The 19,937-nt window shown below is 31.9% G+C and overlaps 3 protein-coding genes across 7 annotated transcripts in view; all 3 read right to left on the reverse strand.

Moving 5' to 3' along the window:
* The window catches only part of LOC135128691 (engulfment and cell motility protein 1-like), a 30,273-nt gene extending 14,643 nt beyond the window's left edge, over positions 1-15,630 (reverse strand). The window contains exons 1-4 of the mRNA XM_064055706.1: positions 15,445-15,630; positions 15,162-15,396; positions 14,846-15,105; positions 14,543-14,796 (exon numbers count right to left, since the gene is read on the reverse strand). Of these exons, the coding sequence (XP_063911776.1) occupies positions 14,543-14,796; positions 14,846-15,105; positions 15,162-15,396; positions 15,445-15,564 (869 nt within the window). The 5' untranslated portion in view covers positions 15,565-15,630. The remainder of the gene's footprint in view (positions 1-14,542; positions 14,797-14,845; positions 15,106-15,161; positions 15,397-15,444) is intronic.
* LOC135129054 (V-type proton ATPase 21 kDa proteolipid subunit c''-like) lies at positions 2,047-3,456 on the reverse strand. 4 transcript variants are annotated; one of them, XM_064056136.1, is made up of 3 exons: positions 3,251-3,456; positions 3,051-3,129; positions 2,047-2,997 (listed from the first exon to the last, which is right to left on the reverse strand). In XM_064056136.1, exon 3 carries the CDS (start codon positions 2,972-2,974, stop codon positions 2,345-2,347), a length of 630 nt encoding a protein of 209 aa, XP_063912206.1. In that variant the 5' UTR covers positions 2,975-2,997; positions 3,051-3,129; positions 3,251-3,456; the 3' UTR covers positions 2,047-2,344. The 4 variants fall into 4 exon arrangements, with proteins under 4 accessions (XP_063912206.1, XP_063912205.1, XP_063912204.1 ...); XM_064056135.1 differs by having other exon boundaries at positions 3,051-3,197; XM_064056134.1 differs by having other exon boundaries at positions 2,047-3,000; positions 3,251-3,449.
* Positions 15,631-15,689: 59 nt separating the features above from the next.
* Gfzf (GST-containing FLYWCH zinc-finger protein) lies at positions 15,690-17,014 on the reverse strand. Of its 2 annotated transcripts, none has more exons than XM_064055709.1 (6): positions 16,905-17,014; positions 16,547-16,700; positions 16,441-16,499; positions 16,197-16,338; positions 16,032-16,149; positions 15,690-15,975 (listed from the first exon to the last, which is right to left on the reverse strand). In XM_064055709.1, exons 2-6 carry the CDS (start codon positions 16,685-16,687, stop codon positions 15,740-15,742), a joined length of 696 nt encoding a protein of 231 aa, XP_063911779.1. In that variant the 5' UTR covers positions 16,688-16,700; positions 16,905-17,014; the 3' UTR covers positions 15,690-15,739. The 2 variants fall into 2 exon arrangements, with proteins under 2 accessions (XP_063911779.1, XP_063911780.1); XM_064055710.1 differs by having other exon boundaries at positions 16,547-16,694; positions 16,905-17,009.
* Between the last annotated feature and the right edge of the window lie 2,923 nt (positions 17,015-19,937).

The following is a 19,937-nucleotide window of genomic DNA, read 5'->3' on the forward strand; positions in this document are numbered from 1 at the left end:
TAAAATGTAAAATTGAAAAAACGAAAGATTAAAAATTCTAAAAGTGAAAAATCGAAAAAATGAAAAACTATAAAATAGAAAAATTTTCACACTAAAAAAAAGAAAAATTATAAAATCAGGACATTGAAATTCGAAAAATTGAAAAAAATAAAGAAAATAAAAAACTGAAACGAAAAAGTGCAAATAGAAAAATTGAAGAATCAAAAATTGAAAAATCGAAAAACTGAAAAATTAGAAGTTGAAAACTACTGAAATTGCAAATTATTACAAATTTAAAATAAAAACTAGAAAAATTGAAGAATCGAAAACTGAAAAATCGGGAGACTGATAATAATTGTAAAAATGAAAAAACTAAAAATTAAAAATTCTTAAACCGAAAAATCGAAAAATTGAAAACTGGGTAATTTAAAATCGAAAAATTTTCACATTAAAAAAAAAGAAAAATTGTAAAATCAGGACATTGAAAAATTTTAAAAAATAAAGAAAATAAAAAACTGAAACGAAAAAGTGCAAATCCAAAAATTGAAAAATTAAAAGTTTCAAATTCGTGAAATTGCTAATCAAAAATTGCAAAATCTAATTGCTGAAGCATTTAAGGTTGGAAAATCGAAAAACTGAAAATTTGAAAATGCAAACTCGGAGGAGAAAAATTCAAAAACTGTAAATCGAATAAATGAAGAAACGAAAAATAAAAAAATTGAAAAAACAAACATTAAAATCGAAACACTGAAAAATCGAAAAGTGTAAAAATAAAGTAAATAAAAAATTTCAAATCGATAATTTGAAGAAATGATAAATTGAAAAGTCGAATAAATGAAAGGGTTTAAAATCCAATAATTGAAGAATGAAAAACTTCTCAACTCCTAATATTGAAAAAGTGAATTTTTTCTCTTTTTGTGGATTTTTTTTATAAAATCTGTGTTTTATTCTGTTTTGTCGGCGTTTGCGACATTTTTTGATCGCTTTTTGTGACCTTTATTTGGCGTCTTTTAGTCACCTTTATATCGTTTTTTTGCAACAAAAAAGCCATAAACTTCTTTTGTCGCCGTTTTTTTTATGGCGCATTTCTTGATATTTTTAATCGTTTTTATTATCTTGTTTTTGTGCACACTTTTCGCATTTTTGTGACTTTTTTGTCGCCTTCTTCATGATACATTTTTTGTAACTTTTTTGTCGTTTTATTTCAGAATTTCTTTCCCTCTTTTGAGGAATTTTTATAATAAAAAATATTTTTGTTTGTTTTTTTTTGAAGGTACATTTTTTGTAACTTTTTTGTTTTTGTTTTTTTGACTTCTTTTTTTCCGACAAGCCAAGCCATAGTTTTTTATGTTGCCTTGTTTTCATCGCATTTTTGTTACTGTTTATTGCCTTTTTTGATGGGGCACTTTTTTAAATCTGTTTTGCCAGTTTTTTGTATTTTTTACCTTTTTTTGTAACTGTTTTTTGCATAATAAATCAAATCAATTGTTTTTTTGTCACAATTTTTTCTGACCTTTTTTATGTTCTCATTTTTTGTAAATTTTTTGTGATCTAAATAAAGGAAAGTTAAAAAAGGGAAAAAAAATGAAAAAAAGACACAAAAAAATCGACAAAAAACAAGTGAAAAAGAAGGAAAAATGGAGAAAAAACACCCCAAAAAGAAGTCCACAAAAAATGTACAAAAAAAAAAAAAAAAAAGAAAAGAGCAACGACAAAAAAGAAAAAAAAACAGAAAATGCGAGTTTTTTGTTCCCTTTTTTTCGCATTTTTGTGGCCTTTATTTAATCTCGATTTATTTGTTTATCCCCACCAAAGTTTCCATGACGTCACCTCAAGTTGGTTAAGTAAATCCTGTTTAAAATGTGTAAAATTATTTGCATGTCTGTGTGGTATTTTTTTTTTTAATATGTTGACGTCCCAAAATCAACTATTATAAATTATAATTTTGTGCCTTTTGTTTAAATAAATTAAATAAATAGTTTATTGTAAAGTCCGGACTTGTTTGCTTGTGTTTCAAGGATAAGGTAAGCTTTATCTAAATAGCCTTCAACCAATTAAAAAACAATATTTACGTCTATCATTTAATTTAAAGTTTACTACAATCTGAATATTTAACAATAACAAATATACATCATCAGAAATAATTACACAAATAACAATAACTTCTCACTCAACTTTTGCACAGATCTCAAGTTTCCATGAGAGAATAAAAGATGAGAATTTAATTCCTAATCGAGATTCATGGTCTCCAACATTTCTAAAAGCCCCATCAAACCTACACTAGAGACGCCTTAAATAAACTTGTACGTAATATATACACAATAATTAAGTTTACATAGGAGTACATAGATCACACAGTGAATACTTAGGCCTGTTTATCACCCATCGACACCTTCGACACCATATAAATCCCCACAATCAGCCCAAAAAGCCCGATGGCACTGCCGAAAATCTCCACGATCAAAATCTTGACAAACAGCGCCGCGTTGGCGGCGTCGGCCAACGCCGCCCCCGACCCCACGATGCCCACTGCAATCCCGCAGAACAAATTGACGAACCCGACGCCCACTCCAGCCCCGAACATGAGATACCCGGCGAGCCAATTGATAGCCTTCAGCTCCTCGTTCCCCACGACTCTCGCATAAGTGAACTCCTCCAGGTACCCAGACAGCACGATAGCGGTAATCAGACCGTAAATGGCCACAGCTTCACAGAAAATGACCGAAATCAAGTTCTTGGTTTTGATTCTGGGGGCTTTCACGCCGCCGCCGATGATGCTGACGCCGGTGGTGTGGATCCCGATCGCGGCCCCCACGACCGAGAGGGCCACAGACAGCCCTATTCCGATGGTGGCCCACATGTAGGGGGACGTGTTCTCGAGGAACCAGCCAAAGCTGATCCTTTCGCCTTTTCCCGTCAAGACGTGGTAAAAGGAGAGGATTGTTATGACCGCGGTTGCGGTTCCGACGAAGGTGTAACCCAATATCGCCCTCATTCTTCGGATCTGGGTGCCGCCCACTGCTATCACGAATTATTAAGACCAGAAATGGGTTAAATTTAATGGTACTTACCTTAATTCTTCTGTTTTATGAAATTTTGTCCAGGTTGGGTGGTGCTGGTGGTTTTAACTTTGAGGCCAAAATCACGAGTCTGCAAGGTAATAATCGAACTCACGTGAGTGCGCTCTTGTGGGGAGAGCCAGTCTAGTGACCACAACACTGGTCACAGATAACCAAATTAATGCGAATTTTGTATCACATTGGTTACTTACATTTTTTCCGTGATTGAATTAGACGTACGAAGAGGGTTTAAAACACTTAAAACGGGCTATAATTAACGTATTGATGAATTATTTCTTGATTTTGGTTCGAATTGACAGCTTGACAGCAACGTCAATACAAGAAGTCATAATTCGGTCGATAAAGTAGGGACCACGCACGGATAGGTTGGCGGTCAGTGGCGTCCATACTGCGAGATTGTGAGGAGTAAATATTTGTTGTAATTGTTGCATTTTTTAAATAAATAAATGCTATAAAAATATCTAGATAATAATTAGTGATAACAGATAGAGATAACGTGCCGAGAGAATGTTGATATCAATAACAGCGTTATGAAATTGTCATTCATAATTGTTATCAACATGTTGTTAACATAAGCTGTAAAATTTTTTAAACAATAAATAATGATAACAGATACAGATAATGTAAATAAGGGAACATATTTGCCAGTAGCGTAACATCGGTTAGGGTAAGCAAGGTTTTTTTAATCACAGACTTAAAAATTATATAAACTGCGTGCTCTGTTACGCCAAAAAGCAACAAAAATAGCTGAAGAAACAGGAAATAACGCGGCAAAAAATACGGTAAAACTGTGATTATTACTGATTATTATTAGTAAGAGTAAAAAAAAAAGCGAAAAACAATACAAATATGAGACAAAAAAGACGAAAATAGTCACAAAAAAAGAGAGAGGAAAAAACAATACACTGAGGGGACAATAAAAAATGCAACAAAAAAACGCCAAAGGTAACAAAAAAAGCAAAAAAAAGGCGACAAATAATGTGAGAAAAAATGGCGATCAAGAAAAGCGAAAAAAGTAATCAAAACACTGTAAAAAAGACCCAAAAATAGGACGAAAAAAATTTAGTTATAAAAAGAGGGGGTAAAATACACAAAAAAAAAACTACAATAACGGGACAAAACGAATGCGGAAAAAAAATGATAAAAATAACGATCACGAAAAACGAACCAAAAAAGGAGGAAACAGACAGATTGAAGAGGCAATAAAAAAGTAACAAAAGAAGAGACATGTGCCAGAAAAAACAAGAGAAAGATTGCAAAAAAATATGTATTAAAAAATGGAGATAAAAAAGGCAAAACAAGTTAGTAAAAATAGCGACAAAGAAAAGTGCCAAAAAAGGGACAAAAAGTTAAAAATAGAGTGACAAAAACAAGTGATAAAAAGACCCTAAAAATGCGACAAAAAAAATGTGATTAAAAGGAGGAATTAGAAAAAAGAAAAAAAGACCACAAAAAAAGGATAATTGTAAAGGCGAAAAAAGGCTACTAAAAACAGCAACAAAACATATGCGGAAAAGATGAGGTGATAAAATCAACGAAAACGAAAAGCATAATAAAAAAGAGAAAAAAAAAAAAACGACACACTGAGGGGACAATAAAAAACACAATAAATTCGGGTATTCAAAATAATAATGCCAAAGAAAAGTCATAAAAATGAAGACAAAGAAAAGTGTCAAAAAGGACACAAAAAAGCAACTACTAAGGGGACAATGAAAAAATAACAAAAATGGAACAGAGGTGACAAAAAAAGCAATAAAAAACGGTCAAAAAAAAACGTGCAACAAAAACGATGCAAAAAATGCAATTAGAAACAGGGAGTAAAAAAAACGAAAAAAAAACACAAAAATAAAGACAAAGAAAAGTGTCAAAAAAGAAAGAAGAAACAATACATCGAGGAGGCAATAAAAATGCAACAAAAAACGCCAGATATTGAGACAAAAAAACGTGAGAAGAAAAAAGGTGAAAAAAATAGCAATAAAGTAGAGCGAAAAAGTGGCACCAAAAAAGGGACTGAGCTGACAAAAAAACTAAAAAAGTGACAAAAATGTTATAAAAGAGATCCCAAAAAATGGGACAAAAAATTGTTGTTAAAAAAGAGGGAGCAAAAAAACAAACAAAAAAAACAAAAATGGGATGGAATAAGAAAAAAAAAAGAGATGGTTAAAATACAGATTACGAAAAACCAAAAAAAAGAGGGGAAAAAGCAACACAGTGAGGGGACACTAAAAAAAGAAACAAAAAAAGGGACCTGTGCCAGAAATAACAAAGCAAAGATGTTAAAAAAATATACGTACTCGTATAAGAGAAGGGAGTCAAAAACGGTATAAAAAACCTACAAAAACGAGACAAAAAAAGGTTACTAAAAATAGCGACAAAAATACGACAAAAAACAAGAGAAAAGACAAAGAGTGATAAAAATACCGATAGAGAAAAGTGTCAAAAAAGGGCCAAAAAAATAGAAAAAGTGACCAAAACGGTTCTAAAAATGCGACAAAAAGAATGCGATTAAAAAGAGGAAATGGAAAACTGAAAAAAAAACTAGAAAAATACTAGAAGATAAAGACAGGCGAAAAAAGGCTAATAAAAATAGTGACAAAATAAATGCGGAAAAGTGGAGGTAATAAAATCAACGGAAACGAAAAGCAAAAAAAAAGAGCACACTAAGGGGACAATAAAAAACAGAAAAGTAAAAAGATGACAAAAAATGCATTTAAAAAAAGGGGCGGCGAGAAAAAATGAGCTGATGAAAATAGTACAAAAACAAAAAAGGATGACAAAAAACGGAACAAAAAAAAAACGAAAAAAAGACTCCTAAAAAGGTGACAAAAAGACGCGAGAAAAAAACGGGTAATCAAAATAGTAATGCCAAAGAAAAGTGAAAAAATAATAAAAATGGAACAGAGGAGACAAAAAAACAAGGAAAAACGGTAAAAAAGCATGCGACAAAATACGACGCTAAAAAATGCAATTAGAAACAGAGAGTAAAAAAAAAAACACAAAAATGGGACGAAATAAAGGGCGAAAAAAGGGGATGTTAAAAACAGCTATAATAAAAAATGTCAAAAAATATGTGAAAAAATTAAAACAAAAAAAAAGTGTCAAAAAAGAGAAAAGAAACAATACACCGAGGGGACAATAAAAATGTGACAAAAAAGCGCCAAAAAAAGCAAAAAAGATGACAAAAAAATTGCATTTAAAAAAAGGGAGTCAAAAAACGGAACAAAAACTATAAAAGCGAGACAAAGAAAAAGTTGCTAGGAGAAAAAAAGGTGATAAAAATTGCGACAACGTAGAGTGAAAAAATGGGACTAAAAAAAAATCGACGAAGGTGACAAAAAAAAACTAAAAAAAAAAAGTGACAAAAATGCTATAAAAAAGATCCTGAAAATTGGACAAAAAATTGTGTGTAAAAAAAAACAAAAAAAAATACAAAAACGGACAAAACGAATGCGAAAAAAGGAGATAAAAATAACGATCACGAAAAATGAAAAAAAAATGGAGAAAAAAGCAATACACTAAAAAAGAAACAAAAAAGGGACAAGTGCTAGAAATAACAAAATAAAGACGTCAAAAAAATTAAAAAATATGGGTTTAAAGAAACGGAGTCAAAGACGGCACAAAAAAAACACAAAAAACGAGACAAAATAGCCAAAAAAAGGTTACTAAAAATAACGACAAAGATGTAACAAAAAACAAGAGAAAAAACGAAGAGTTGATAAAAATAGCAACAAAGAAAACAAGTGTCAAAAACGGGACAAAAAATTTAAAAAGTGACTAAAAGACGATGAAAAGACCCCAAAAATGCAATAAAAAGAATCTAGGTAAAATAGGGAGCAGAAAAAGCAAAAAAATACTACAAAAATGGGATAAACAAAGACGAAATAAGGCTACTAAAAATAACGACAAAATAAATGCGAAAAAGAGGATATCATAAAGCTAACGAAAATGAAAAGAGAAAAAAAGGAAGGAAACATCAACACATTGAGGGGGCAATAAAAACGCAATCAAAAAACGTCAGAGGTGACAAAAAACAAAAAAAAATTATAAAAAGAAGGAATCAAAGAAACGCCAGGACAAAAATGTATACTAACAAAAAAAAATGAGAGGACAAAAATAATAACAAAACAGTACAAAAAAAAGTGCGATTAAAAAAAAGGGCGTCAAAAAAGCATAAAAAAAATTAATTACAAAACGACCAATTTTCGACCAATTTTCAACGAAATTTTCGAAATTTCACTAAATACATTTTCTTGTAGATTTCGAACCGTAGAAGTCACTCCCGCTTTCATTTCTTCGATAACTCCCATGGTTTTTCCAGAATCGTCATTTGAAAATTACAAATCTATGCAATATACGACCAATTTTCAACGAAATTTTCGAAATTTCACTAAATACATTTTCTTGTAGATTTCGGGACGTAGAAGTCACTCCCGCTTTCATTTCTTCGATAACTCCAATGGTTTTTCCAGAATCGTCCTTTGAAAATTACAAATCTATGCAAAATGCGACCAATTTTCGACCAATTTTCAACAAAATTTTCGAAATTTCACTATATACATTTTCTTGTAGATTTGGGGCCGTAGAAGTCACTCCCGCTTTCATTTCTTCGATAACTCCAATGGTTTTTCCAGAATCGTCCTTTGAAAATTACAAATCTATGCAAAATACGACCAATTTTCGACCAAAAGAAAAAGTTGCTAGAAGAAAAAATGGGAACAAAAAGCCGACTGAGGTGACAAAAGAAAACTAAAAAAAAGTTACAAAAATGCTATAAAAAGATCCCAAAAATTGGACAAAATAATAATAATAATACTTTATTTACGGCTAAGCCAATATTACAAAATTGTATTTACATGTTGAGGACAGTTTTTACATTACATTTAAAACGTTTACAAGACACATTAAAAAATTCAATGTCGTGTCGGTGCTTATTGGCTAGGTTGCAAAGTCGAGGTGACACAGTATTTTTACCATAGTCAGTACGATGGTGCGGAACGCTAAAAAGAATAGGATCACGAACATCACGGGATGGCACATGCAGATGAATCATGGACAAAATATTCGGACAATTGCAAAGATTATTTAGTATTTTAAATAGAAAACAGATATCAAAATAATTTCGTCGTGTATGTAAAGAAGGTAAACCTAGATATAGAAGAAGATCTGTATAGTTACTGGCTTTATAATGGATATTTAATTTAAAACATAGAAATCTAATAAAACGTTTTTGGATTTTTTCCAATCTCAGGGCATTTGTTTCACGATATGGACACCATATCACAGTGCAATATTCCAATATAGATCTTACAAGTGAGCAATATAGTGTGACAAATGTCCTGAGATTGTTAAAATCACTGCACTGTCTCAGGACAAAACCTAATGTTTTATTTCCTTTATTTATAATATTATTTATATGTATCTTGAAATCAAGGTTTGCAGCAAAGGTAACCCCTAAGTCATTAATTGACTCTACAACACTAAGCTCATCAGAGTTAATATAATATGAAGGGACGGTTTTTACACGTTTCATAGAAAATCTGATTACCTTGCATTTAGATACATTAAGTTGTAAGTCGTTGGAATTACACCAATTTACAAAGTTAGTCAAATTGCTCTGTAGTAATACAGAATCTTTGGGGTCGTGAATTCTATAAAAAAGTTTTAAATCGTCAGCGAAGAGTAAAAATCTGCATCCCGAAAAAGCAGAGCTAACGTCATTTATAAATAAGAGAAATAGTAATGGTCCCATATGGGACCCCTGTGGAACACCTGATGTGACTTTAATCGGCCGCGATCGGCAATCTGCGATTTTGACCCTTTGAAGTCGACTCGTAAGATATGAGTTTATCCAGTCTAAGAAAGGACTGCCAAATCCTAAAGAATTAAGTTTAGCAATAAGTTTATCAATATTTACACAATCAAAAGCTTTTTTAATATCCGTATGGATACAGTCAACGATATGTCCACTTTCGATATTATTAAACAAATAATGGGAGAACTCAGTCAAATTGGTGTTTGTAGATTTACCTACTATAAAACCATGTTGCTCTTCAATAATTACATTTTTGATGAACGGGAGTACCTTTGCTGTTACAATTTTATCAAATATTTTAGGTAGAGCAGGCAGTAAGCTAATACCTCTATAGTTGTTTATCAGGTTCTTATTCCCATTTTTATGTATGGGCACTACGTCTGACATTTTCCAAGCAGATGGGAATATTCCTGCGCTTAACGATTTGTTAAAGATTATTTTCAAAGGTAGGACCAGTGAGGATGAGCACATTTTCACAAAAGCTGGCGGTAAACCGTCAGCCCCCGGACTCCAGTTCATGTCAATATTGTCGAGAGCTTTTGTAATATCATCAACACTGATTTCTATCTTTAAAATATCTATTAAGTCGTTACAAGTGGAAGCCGTCGCCGTTTGGTTAACAGAATTTGGTTTAGCATATATACTTTCAAAAAAATCCGCAAACAAGTTACATATGTCAGGTAACTTTTCAGCTTTGACATTTTCAAGACACATAATTTTAGGTATAACATCATTTGTTTTTTTTGAGTTAACATAGGACCAAAATGCCCTTACATCATTATGTATGTTCGATTCGACATTATTTAGGTAAGTTTTTTTACACTCGGAAATGGCTTCCTTACATTCACGTCTTAAGGAACTAAAAACGTTATAAACCTCGTCCTGCTTTGTGAGTTTGTACAGTTTATGAGCTTTTTTCTTTTCATTTATCAGAAGTCTAGTTCTGGAATTAAACCATTTGGGATACTTATTGGAACGCTCAACATGCATCGGGACGTACAAGTCAATCGCAGTAGATATTATGTCGTAAAATGCACTAACGCAGACATCTACACAGCTTATATCACACAGAAATAACCAATTAATATTATTAAGAAAGTTGTTAATATCTTCGTAAGAGGCCGCACTAAAATGACGATAATAGTTACAAGATTTGTCATTTGATTTCTGTGAGAAGTCAATATGCATAAATTCAATACTTAAGGCAGGATGGTAAATGTCACAATTTATAAGAGGATGACAGCTTGCAACCGACAAATCCATTTCATTACAAAAAACAAGATTTAGAATAGAACCCGTTGAATTAGGGTTTGTATTAAACTGATTTAAGCCACAAAAATTGTAACTGTCACAGACATATTGATCTAGAGCATTGTTACCGCAGATAGGAGAAATCCCGATTTCTGGGTCCAGATACCATGAGATATTTGGGAGATTAAAGTCTCCTACCACGCAGATAACCGAGTCTGAATATTCACTAGATACTAATTCGATAGTTGAGCAGTGTTCAGTGTAAATTTCGGGTGAAGAGTCAGGAGGAATGTAGACTGCACCTATCACAAAATTCACATTATTAATACTAACTTTGATCCAAATTTCCTCGCGGCAATTAGTGTTTACGTCCAGCTGAAAAGAACCGAATATCTTCAGTACAGCCACCAAAACTCCCCCGCCTCTAGTTTTGTTTGTAGATTTAGTGCATCTATCTCTTCTATAGATCGTATAACGATCGTCAATGAATTCCTTATTCGTAATACCCTCTATAAGCCAGGTTTCTGCAAGCACTATCACTGGATAATCTTCGCTAAGGATGCTGTCATAAAGACTATTTAATTTTGTACGAATACCCCTGACATTTTGATAATAAACTAAGAAGGATTCAAGATTTCCATCCTGGCCCCACTTTAGTTTCTTGAATCCTCTTCTGAGTTTTTTGGAAGCTTTTGAGTACTCGATAGTCTTCTGGTGTATTCGTTAAAAAATTTTCTAACTGCTACACCCTTAGGCCAGAAGTTCGGTTCAAGTAGGTCCTTAAAATAGAATGAGTCCATTGTAATCTTGAAGGAACTATACGTATCGGGATGTCGAGATTGAAGCTTGGCAACTTTAATGCCTGGTGATATATTTTCTTTCAATAAAGATAAAGATACTAAGTTGTTTTCAATGAAATTCGATATTTGTTCATCCGTTATTTTAGGGTTGATCCTAGTTAAGTGAATGGAAGATCGTTTTACCACCCTCGCAATGGCAATTGTTGTTACCACCCGGGTCAGTGCCATTTCCAATTATCAACGGTTTGCGTTTATTTGTTCGATCTTCTTTTGGCTTCTGATTGTTTATATTTATATCGTGGGTGTCAATGACACTATTACTACTTGGTGTTTTTTGCACATAGATGTTTTTCTTTATAGCTTTTTCTGGGGATAGCTTCTTATCAGGTTCTCTACTTATTTTATCATTTCTTATGTACGGTGTATCAGGTTTTGCATTTGAGTTGCCTTTTAATTGTACAATATGTTCATTTAATAATCTAACATGCTCACGCAACTCATTTATCGTTTAATCCTTTTGCTTCATAAGGTAGGTGAAAATGGAGAAGTCCATTTTCTTGTCAGGTCCAATAAGGTGATCAACAGCTTCAAAGAACGCTGTATCATCTTCTTCCATAGGCACTGGTCCGCAACAAAGGGCAGATGAATTATCCAAGAATTGAATATTTGTCACTAGTTTTGCACAACTTTGGTGGTATGCATTGCCACATTTTGCACATTTGATAGCGTTTACAACCTTTGATTTACATTTCTTGCACGACAAGGTAGATTCCGATGCGTTCGCACCGCCCGCCATTTTCCCGAATTTGAAAAAACAAAAAATTGTGTGTAAAAAAAAGGGGGAGCAAAGAACAAAAATAAAGTACAAAAACGGACAAAACGAATGCGAAAAAAGGAGATACAAATAACGATCACGAAAAATGAAAAAAAAGGGAAAATAAGCAATACACTAAAAAAAGGAATAAAAAAGGGACAAGTGCTAGAAATAAAAAAAGACGTCAAAAAAATAAAAAAATATGTGTTTAAAGAAAAGGGAGTCTAAGACGGTACAAAAAAAAAACACAAAAAACGAGACAAAAAAGCCAAAAAAATGTTACTAAAAATAACGACAAAGATGCAACAAAAAACAAAAGAAAAAACAAAGAGTTGATAAAAATAGCGACAAAGAAAAGTGTCAAAAACGGGACAAAAAAGTTAAAAAAGTGACTAAAAGACGATGAAAAGACCCCAAAAATGCAATAAAAAGAGTCTGGGTTAAATAGGGAGCAGAAAAAGCAAAAAAAAAAGACTACGAAAATGGAATAAACAAAGACGAAAAAAGATACTAAAAATAACGACAAAATAATTGCGAAAAAGAAGAAATCATAAAGCTAACGAAAATGAAAAGAGAAAAAAAGGAAGAAAACATCAACACACTGAGGGGACAATAAAAACGCAATCAAAAAGCGTCAGAGGTGACAAAAACAAAAAATATGACAAAAAAAAAATTATAAAAAGAAGGGATCAAAAAAACGCCAGAAAAATATAAAAACAGGACAAAAATGTTTACTGACGAAAAAAAATGAGTTGATAAAAATAGTAACAAAAACAGTACAAAAAAAAAAGTGCGATTAAAAAAAGGGAGTCAAATAAACATAAACAAAATTGCAAAAACGTAACAAAAAAAATTGGAGATCAAAATAATATCGTCAAAAAGAATCGACAAAAATGAAAAAAAAAACATGAGACGAAAAAATGTTGCTAAAAAAAATAGCAACAAAAATGCGCTAGAAAAACAATCGATAAAAATAGCGACAAAAACTGTCAAAAAAGAGGACAAAATAACGAGGAAAAAAAAAGACAAAAAGAAGGACAAAAAAGTAACACTCTGGGGACATTAAAAAATGCAACAAAAGAGCGACAGAGGTAACAAACAAAATTGAAAAAAGATGACAAAAAGGCGATAAATAAGACCAAAAATATAATAAAAAAAGGCGTCAAAAATAGGGATAAAAAAGAGGTAACGATAACGAAAACGAAAAAAGGAGATAACGGCAACACTCCGACGGACAATAAAAAAACGTAATAAAAACAGCGACAGAGGTGACAAAAAAGCAAAAAGATGAGAACATATATGCATTTAAAAAAAGGGAGCCAAAAAAAGTCAAGAAAGAACTAAAAATAGGACAAAAAAGTTTATTAAAAAAAAAGAAACAAAAAGTCGATCAAAATATAACTTAGAAAATATGAGGTGATTAAAATAGTGACAAAAACGGTAAAAAAACAAAAAATGTTGACAAAAAATACGAAAAAAAAAAGGTTTTCAATTAAAAAAAAAACAAAAAAGAGAAAAACGTGTAGCGAAAAAAGGCGAAAAAAAAAGATTCCAAATATGGCCACAAAAACCGCAAAAAAAAACGAAAGAAGTAAAAAACTGAGTCAAAAAATAACACAAAAACTACAAAAACGTGACAAAAAATATTATAAAAAATTAGCAACAAAAAAATAAAAAAAAAATAATAATAGCCAGAAAGAAAAGACCACAAAAATGCGACTAAAAACATATGATAAAAAGAGTAAAAAGAAGCAAAAAAGGGAGTCAAAAAAACGTCAAAAAAACTATAAAAAAAAAGATTACTAACAAAAGCAGCAACAAGAATACGAACAAAAAAGGATAGAGAAAAAGAGAGGTGATAGGAACAGGGACAAAAACGGGACAGTAACAAAAAAGGATGACAAAATAACTGCGATTAAAAAATTACTCAAAAAAGCGGCAAAGAAATTTACAAAAACGGGATAAAAAGGCTACTAAAAAATAGTGTCAAAAATGCGATAATAAACATAATAAACCACAAATATAAATCCATAATACATATTTTGAATATTTTCGGTAGGATTTATCTAGAAAAAAATTGAGATGACGTCAAGGAGTTCTTGGAGTAGATAAACAATAAATTTTCATTAACGAAAGTAAAATACGGAAATATCTCTTTCTCTTGTGTAACATATTCTTTTAACTTGTATTATATTTAATTATTTAGTACGTGAAAAATTTTAGAAAAACTTGCCAGTCATTGTACTATTTTAAATTTGAAAATTACTAAAAATAAAAATGAATGTCAAAATGTTTCTTCTATTTATATAAATAATATTTTATGCAACCAGGAAACTTATCCAACTTATCCAAAAATAAATTACGTCTGTCCAGACAGTTTATTTTTGTGACAAAAAACTTATATGGCTCGCGTCTTGCGAAATTGTCGATGTCACATCCTTTTCATATTTAAATCATTGCTATGTTAAACACCGAGAATAACGTAATTACTCAGGAATTCTCCCGTGCTGATAAAAACTTTAGACCTTGAACCACAGGAAGCCCGTTAAACCTAATCTGGAGCAGTTTAAAGGAAAATACGTCGGAATTTTTAGTCCCGATTTAGTTGGGATTACCCAAATAAGTTCTTCCTGTTTGCGATAATACTGATAATAAGTAAAAATCACGGCAAATTTTGATTTGTTGCACCCGGCTTCTAGAATAATATAATAATAATAATAATATATCAGATCTATTTTTAGAATTACGTTAAAATTAAAAGGTCAGCATCATCACAATAACGAATTAATTATAAGAAAGCACTTACCTTAGTAGATGAGTCTGATACAAGTACAGCTCATGAGCCATATTCTTGTCGACATTGCCTCGTGCTATAATATTTTCGTAAACTGTTTCCCTAAAAGATCGTTTATCTATTTCTTTAATAAACTGGTGCCGCTTTTCGCCCTTGCAGCACCTAATCAGTGCATTTATTACCAATATAGCGCCATACTGGAGCTCCGCAGCCCCCTTATTTTTAATAAAAACCATAAAATCGGAGATCGTAATCTGGTGGATCGTCTAAAAGCGAAAACTTATTTATTGACTCTAGCTTAAGTTCGGTCGTTACTTCTTCTTTCCATTTAGCAAAAGTGGGGTCTCGATGACACAAAATTTTGTGAATGACAGACAAAGCAAATTTTGTTAGTTCGTGGTTCTTGGCAGTTTTTGTTATCGCTATAATTTTGTCCAAAAATTTTTGGTTGATGTCCGTGATGTATAGTTTTTGGAATAAGTGTACTATTGCGATCAAACAAGCCGTGGCTTCTTTTTCTGATAAATCTCTGTTTGTGAAGACGTCCATCACGACGTGGTGTTTTTCAGTTTTTACTAGAATAAACGAGGACGTTGTTGATATTTTTTTTTGTGGTGTTTGGTTTAGTTACCGATTTCTTTGATAAATTCTGGGTCCACGCTCAGTTCGTACAAGTCTTGGAAGCTTTTTTCCTTGAAATCGTCATCTATGTGGTCAAAAATTCGGTTGGAGAGTAACCCCAACGAATATACCAGTTTCAAAAAGTAGCCGTCTTTGATCTCGCCGAAATTGTCGGCCGAAATGTAAGTGTGCAGAGTTTTCCCGTCGTTGGTACTCACGAGTTTCAATCCGTACATACTTGCTGGCTAAAATCACCTCGTCACCTATATCCGTCACAGTAAAAAAATACACACAAGCTGGAAAATCCGGCGAATATCGTCGATGTTCTCCTCCAGACTTTTCCCCGTGTCGATCTCGTGCAAAATTTTGTCGTTCGAAGCCACATTTTCCACCGAAACTTTCACCAAAGACATTTTAACACTTTTTAGCACGCGCGTCTACCACATGAGGGAAATAAAATGTCGTGCAATAACCTTATCTCGAGTGATAACAAGTTGGGTGTTGTTTAGTTTGATATTGATTATCTTGCAACAAAAAGTAAACGTGATGTAATGTTTATTTTCCTAAACCAAGAAAATACAAAACGAATTACTGTCTTCGAACGGGGTGGATGGGGTGGGTCATGTGGCTCAAGTCCGGCGGGTTCTTCTCAAAGTCGCTGATTTCCTTCATGCCGCCTTCCACGATGGACCACAAGTCCGGGTTTTCGGACTTGTAGGTGGCGTACCATTTGGCGACCAGAGGGTACGACGAGAAGTCGAAATTTATGGCTTGGAGGCACATGGTAGCGGTGACTAGTTGGAAGTCGGCGATGGTTACGTTATCTAAACAACTCAAATAATGTTTTTTTTGTTTTTTGAAAAATTGGTACTGGTGGTACCTGAAGCTGCGTATTTTTTTCCCAGTCGTTGCAAGTACGTGTTGAAGTTGTCCAAAGCGATGTGGACTTTTTTCAAAGATAGGGGGGTTCGAGCGTAGTCGAAAAAAATGGGGGCCATCTGGAACAAAAGGATCAAGTTTGGGTACTTTTGGGGGAAGTACGTACGACGTGCTCGGAAATGTAGCGGTAGTACGTGGAGAGGTTGAAGCAGAGTCTGTGGTTGACGACAGCTCGGGTTTTCAAGTCTTTGGGGTAGAGTTTATCGTCTTGACCATATTTGTCTGCCAAATATTGAAGAATGGCGTTGCTGGAACATAAAATTTGATACGTGTGAACCCAATGTTATTGTTTTTTGCGCACTTGTTGAATGCACACGCAAGGTCAGATGTAGGTCCCTGAATTAGCATACCTTTCTCCGAGAAAAAATCCGTCGTCATCTAGCACTGGAATTTCTTTTTGGGGGTTTTTCTACAACGGAAAAATTGTACTAGTGGCTTATATTAAGTGGTATTTACTTTCGCGTAGTCCTCGGTCATGTGTTCCCCTAATCCAAAGTCAACATTTATCAGTTTGTAGTCCACATTGAGGGCTTTGAGGCACTGTCGGACTGCCAGCGACGGGGGGCCGTCAGATACGGAATATAAAGTGAGCGGCATTGTGAGACTAAAACTAGATAAAAATAGAATGATTTGGGTTTTAATGTAGACTCTAATTATTGTAGAAAGCGAAATATGAAATTATTAATGATAATAATTATGTCTGGACTAGCCACAAAAAAATCTATTGAAGTCTTGATTTTGTTGGTAGCGGGGTAATTAATTTTCAAATTGAAGTGTTGTTTAAAATAACGTGAAAGTTTCTATGAATACTCACATATATGTATTATTGTGCGACGAATAAACACAAGAACGATTCGAGCAGAACTAGAAATGTTGTTGAAGACAAGATAGTATACAATGTGAAAGGAGTTCAAGGTCGTTACGGTACTTATTATGTGGGAAGGTTTATTTTGTGTAGTTATGTATAGGCAACCAGTTATACATCTGGAGCTCTACATTCCGCTTCGTGTTGTTGTTCCACTGGCATTTTTACTCTTCATCTTTTGACATCTGTCAAGCAAATTTTACCTCAAATTTGTAAAAGTATGACGTCATCAGTGATTGTTATAAATGAGACGGTATAATTTTGATCGGATTATTTGATAATTGTCGCCTGAGAACTGGTTTGATGTACAGACCAGAAGGCGTTCAAACCAATCTCGACTCTAAGCGTTCACAATTTCTGCGGGAACTATTTTTTTGTTTAACTACGAATTACTTCTTTAATTGCGTTTTATACTAGCAAAACGTCCTAAATTAGCAATACTAGTGGAATAGTAATCATGCAATAGATTTTTTTCGGAAAGTGCAAAAATCGGAAAGTCGAAACATTTTTTAAAGCGAAAAACCAAGATGGCAGGAAATCGAAACATAAAAAAAATCGTAAAACCGCAAAATTGAATACTCCAAAAATCGAAGAATAGAAAAATAGAAATATAGAGAACTGAAAATCGAAAAATCGAGAAATTGAAACTCCAAAATTTTAAAACTGAGAAATCACATAACTGAAAAATCGAAAAATCGAAAAACTGCAAAGTAAAATATCAAAAAAAACGAAAAATCAAAAAATCGAAACGACGCAAAATGCAAAAGCTGAGAAATCGAGAAATCGAAAAATCAAAGGATCGAGAAATAGAGGAGTCGAAAAGTCGGAGAGTCGAAAAATTAAGAAACCGAAGTAGGCCAAAATCGAAAAATGGAAAAGTTATAATGGAAAAATTGATAAATCGAGAAATAAAAATTCGGAAAAGAAGAAGAATTGAAAGCTCGAGAAAACGAAATATCCGTTGAAAAATTAAAATATCGAAAAGTAATTGAAACATCAAAAGTTAAAAACGAAAAACTGAAAATTCAAAATGTACAAAATCGAGAAATTAAAAAATCCAGATGTCAAGAACTCGAAAAGTCGAAGTCAAAATAATGAAATATTGAAAAATTCAAAAATATAAGAAATATTGAAGACTCGGAAAACTGAAAAATTCGAAAACTGGAAGAAATATCCAAATAAATTGAGAAAGTAAAAAATTGAAAAATTGAAATATGTACTTTAAAAATGAAAAATTGGAAAATCGAAAATTTAAAAATTCGGAAAATTGAAAAATTGAAATATAGAACTGAAAAGTTGAGAAATAAAAATATCTAGTTTTATAAAAATTGAAATATTAAAGAATCGAAAAGTTGAAAAATTGAGAAATTGAATAATAAGAAAGTCGAAATGCCCGAATCGCCATAAATCGAGACATCCAAAATTTGAAAATCAAACATTTAAAAATTCGGAAAAGGAGAAGAATTCGAGAAAACGAAAAATCCAGAATTTTAAAAGTTGAAAAAATAAAATATCGAAAAGTTGAAAAATTAAGAAATCTAAGTATAAAACAGTCGAAAAATTGAAAAATCTAAAGTTAAACACGAAAAATTGAGAATTCAAAATGTACAAAATCGAGAAATCAGAAAATCCAGAAGTCAAGCAATCGAAAAGTCGAAGAATCAAAATACTGAAATATCTCAAAATTGAAATTTCGAAAAATTCAAAAATATAAGAAAATTTGAAGAATCAAAAAATTAAAAAATTCCAAAATTGGAAGGAATATCCAAAAATTCAGAAAGTAAAAAGTTGAAAAATTGCAATATGTATTTTAAAAATGAAAAATTGGAAAATCGAAAATTTAAAAATTCGGAAAATTGAAAAATAGAAACATAGAAGAACTGAAAAGTCGAGAAATCAAAAAATCTAGATTTATCAAAGTTGAAAAATTAGTCGAAAAACTGTAAAATCTAAGATCTAAAAATCGAAAAACTAAAAATCCAAAAAGTAAAAAATCCAGAAGTCGAAAAGTCGAAAAATCCAAGAATCGAAATACTGATAAACTGAAGAACCAAAAAATTCAAAAATCTCAGAATTGAAAGAATTCCAAAAATTGAGAAATTAAAAGTGTGAAAAATTTGGAAATCGAAAAAGCAAAAAAAGCAATTTCGAAAAATCGAAAACTTCAAAAACTGAAGAACTGAAAAGTCGAAAAATTGAAGAACTGAAAGTTTACAAACGTCAAAATTGAGAAAAATTGAGCAATAAAAATATTTCAAAATCGTAAAAGTGAAGAGGAGAAATATTGAGAAACCGTAAAACTGAAACATTGAGAAATCGAAAAATAAAAAAAAATCAAGAAATCGAAAATTGAGCAATGAAAAAACTGAAAAAGCCCAAAATTGAAAAATCGCATAACTGAAAAATCGAAAAGCCGAAAAGTAAAAAATCAAAAAACCGAGAAATCGAAAAATCGAAACGTCGAAAAATTCAAAAACTGAGAAATCGAGAAATAGAGGAGTCGAAAAGTCGAAAAATTAAGAAACCGAAATAGGCCAAAATCGAAAAATTAAAAAATTGATAAATCGAGAAATTGAACAATACAAGAAGAAGAAGAATTGAAAGCTCGAGAAAACGAAAAATCCAAAATTTTAAAAGTTGAAAAATTAAAATATCGAAAAGTGGAAAAATTGAGAAATCTAAGTATAAAACAGTCGAAAAATTGGAAAATCTTAAGTTAAAAACGAAAAATTGAAAATTCAAAATGTACAAAATCGAGGAATCAAAAAATTCAAAAGTCGAAGTCAAAATACTGAAATATCTCAAAACTGAAATATCGAAAAATTCAAAAATTTAAGAAAAATTGAACGATTGAAAAATTGAAAAATTCCAGAACTGGAAGAAGTATCCAAAAATTGAGAAAGTAAAAAATCGAAAAATTGAACTATTTTAAAAATGATAAATTCGAAAATTGAAAATTTGAAAATTCGGAAAATTGAAAAA

The sequence above is a fragment of the Zophobas morio genome, unplaced genomic scaffold (genome assembly GCF_036711695.1).
Source record: "Zophobas morio isolate AGI-343-1 ecotype UQ-CSIRO unplaced genomic scaffold, CSIRO_AGI_Zmor_V1 ptg000014l, whole genome shotgun sequence".
Taxonomy (NCBI): domain Eukaryota; kingdom Metazoa; phylum Arthropoda; class Insecta; order Coleoptera; family Tenebrionidae; genus Zophobas; species Zophobas morio.

Excerpts from the sequence above, each read along its gene's own strand:
- LOC135129054 (XM_064056136.1), bottom strand. The coding sequence starts at position 2,974 with ATGAGGGCGATATTGGGTTACACCTTCGTCGGAACCGCAACCGCGGTC.
- Gfzf (XM_064055709.1), bottom strand. The coding sequence starts at position 16,687 with ATGCCGCTCACTTTATATTCCGTATCTGACGGCCCCCCGTCGCTGGCA. Across the intron at positions 16,339-16,440 it reads GGATTTTTTCTCGGAGAAAG|CAACGCCATTCTTCAATATT; the intron begins GTATGCTAATTC and ends TTTATGTTCCAG. Across the intron at positions 16,150-16,196 it reads GCTACATTTCCGAGCACGTC|ATGGCCCCCATTTTTTTCGA; the intron begins GTACGTACTTCC and ends CTTTTGTTCCAG.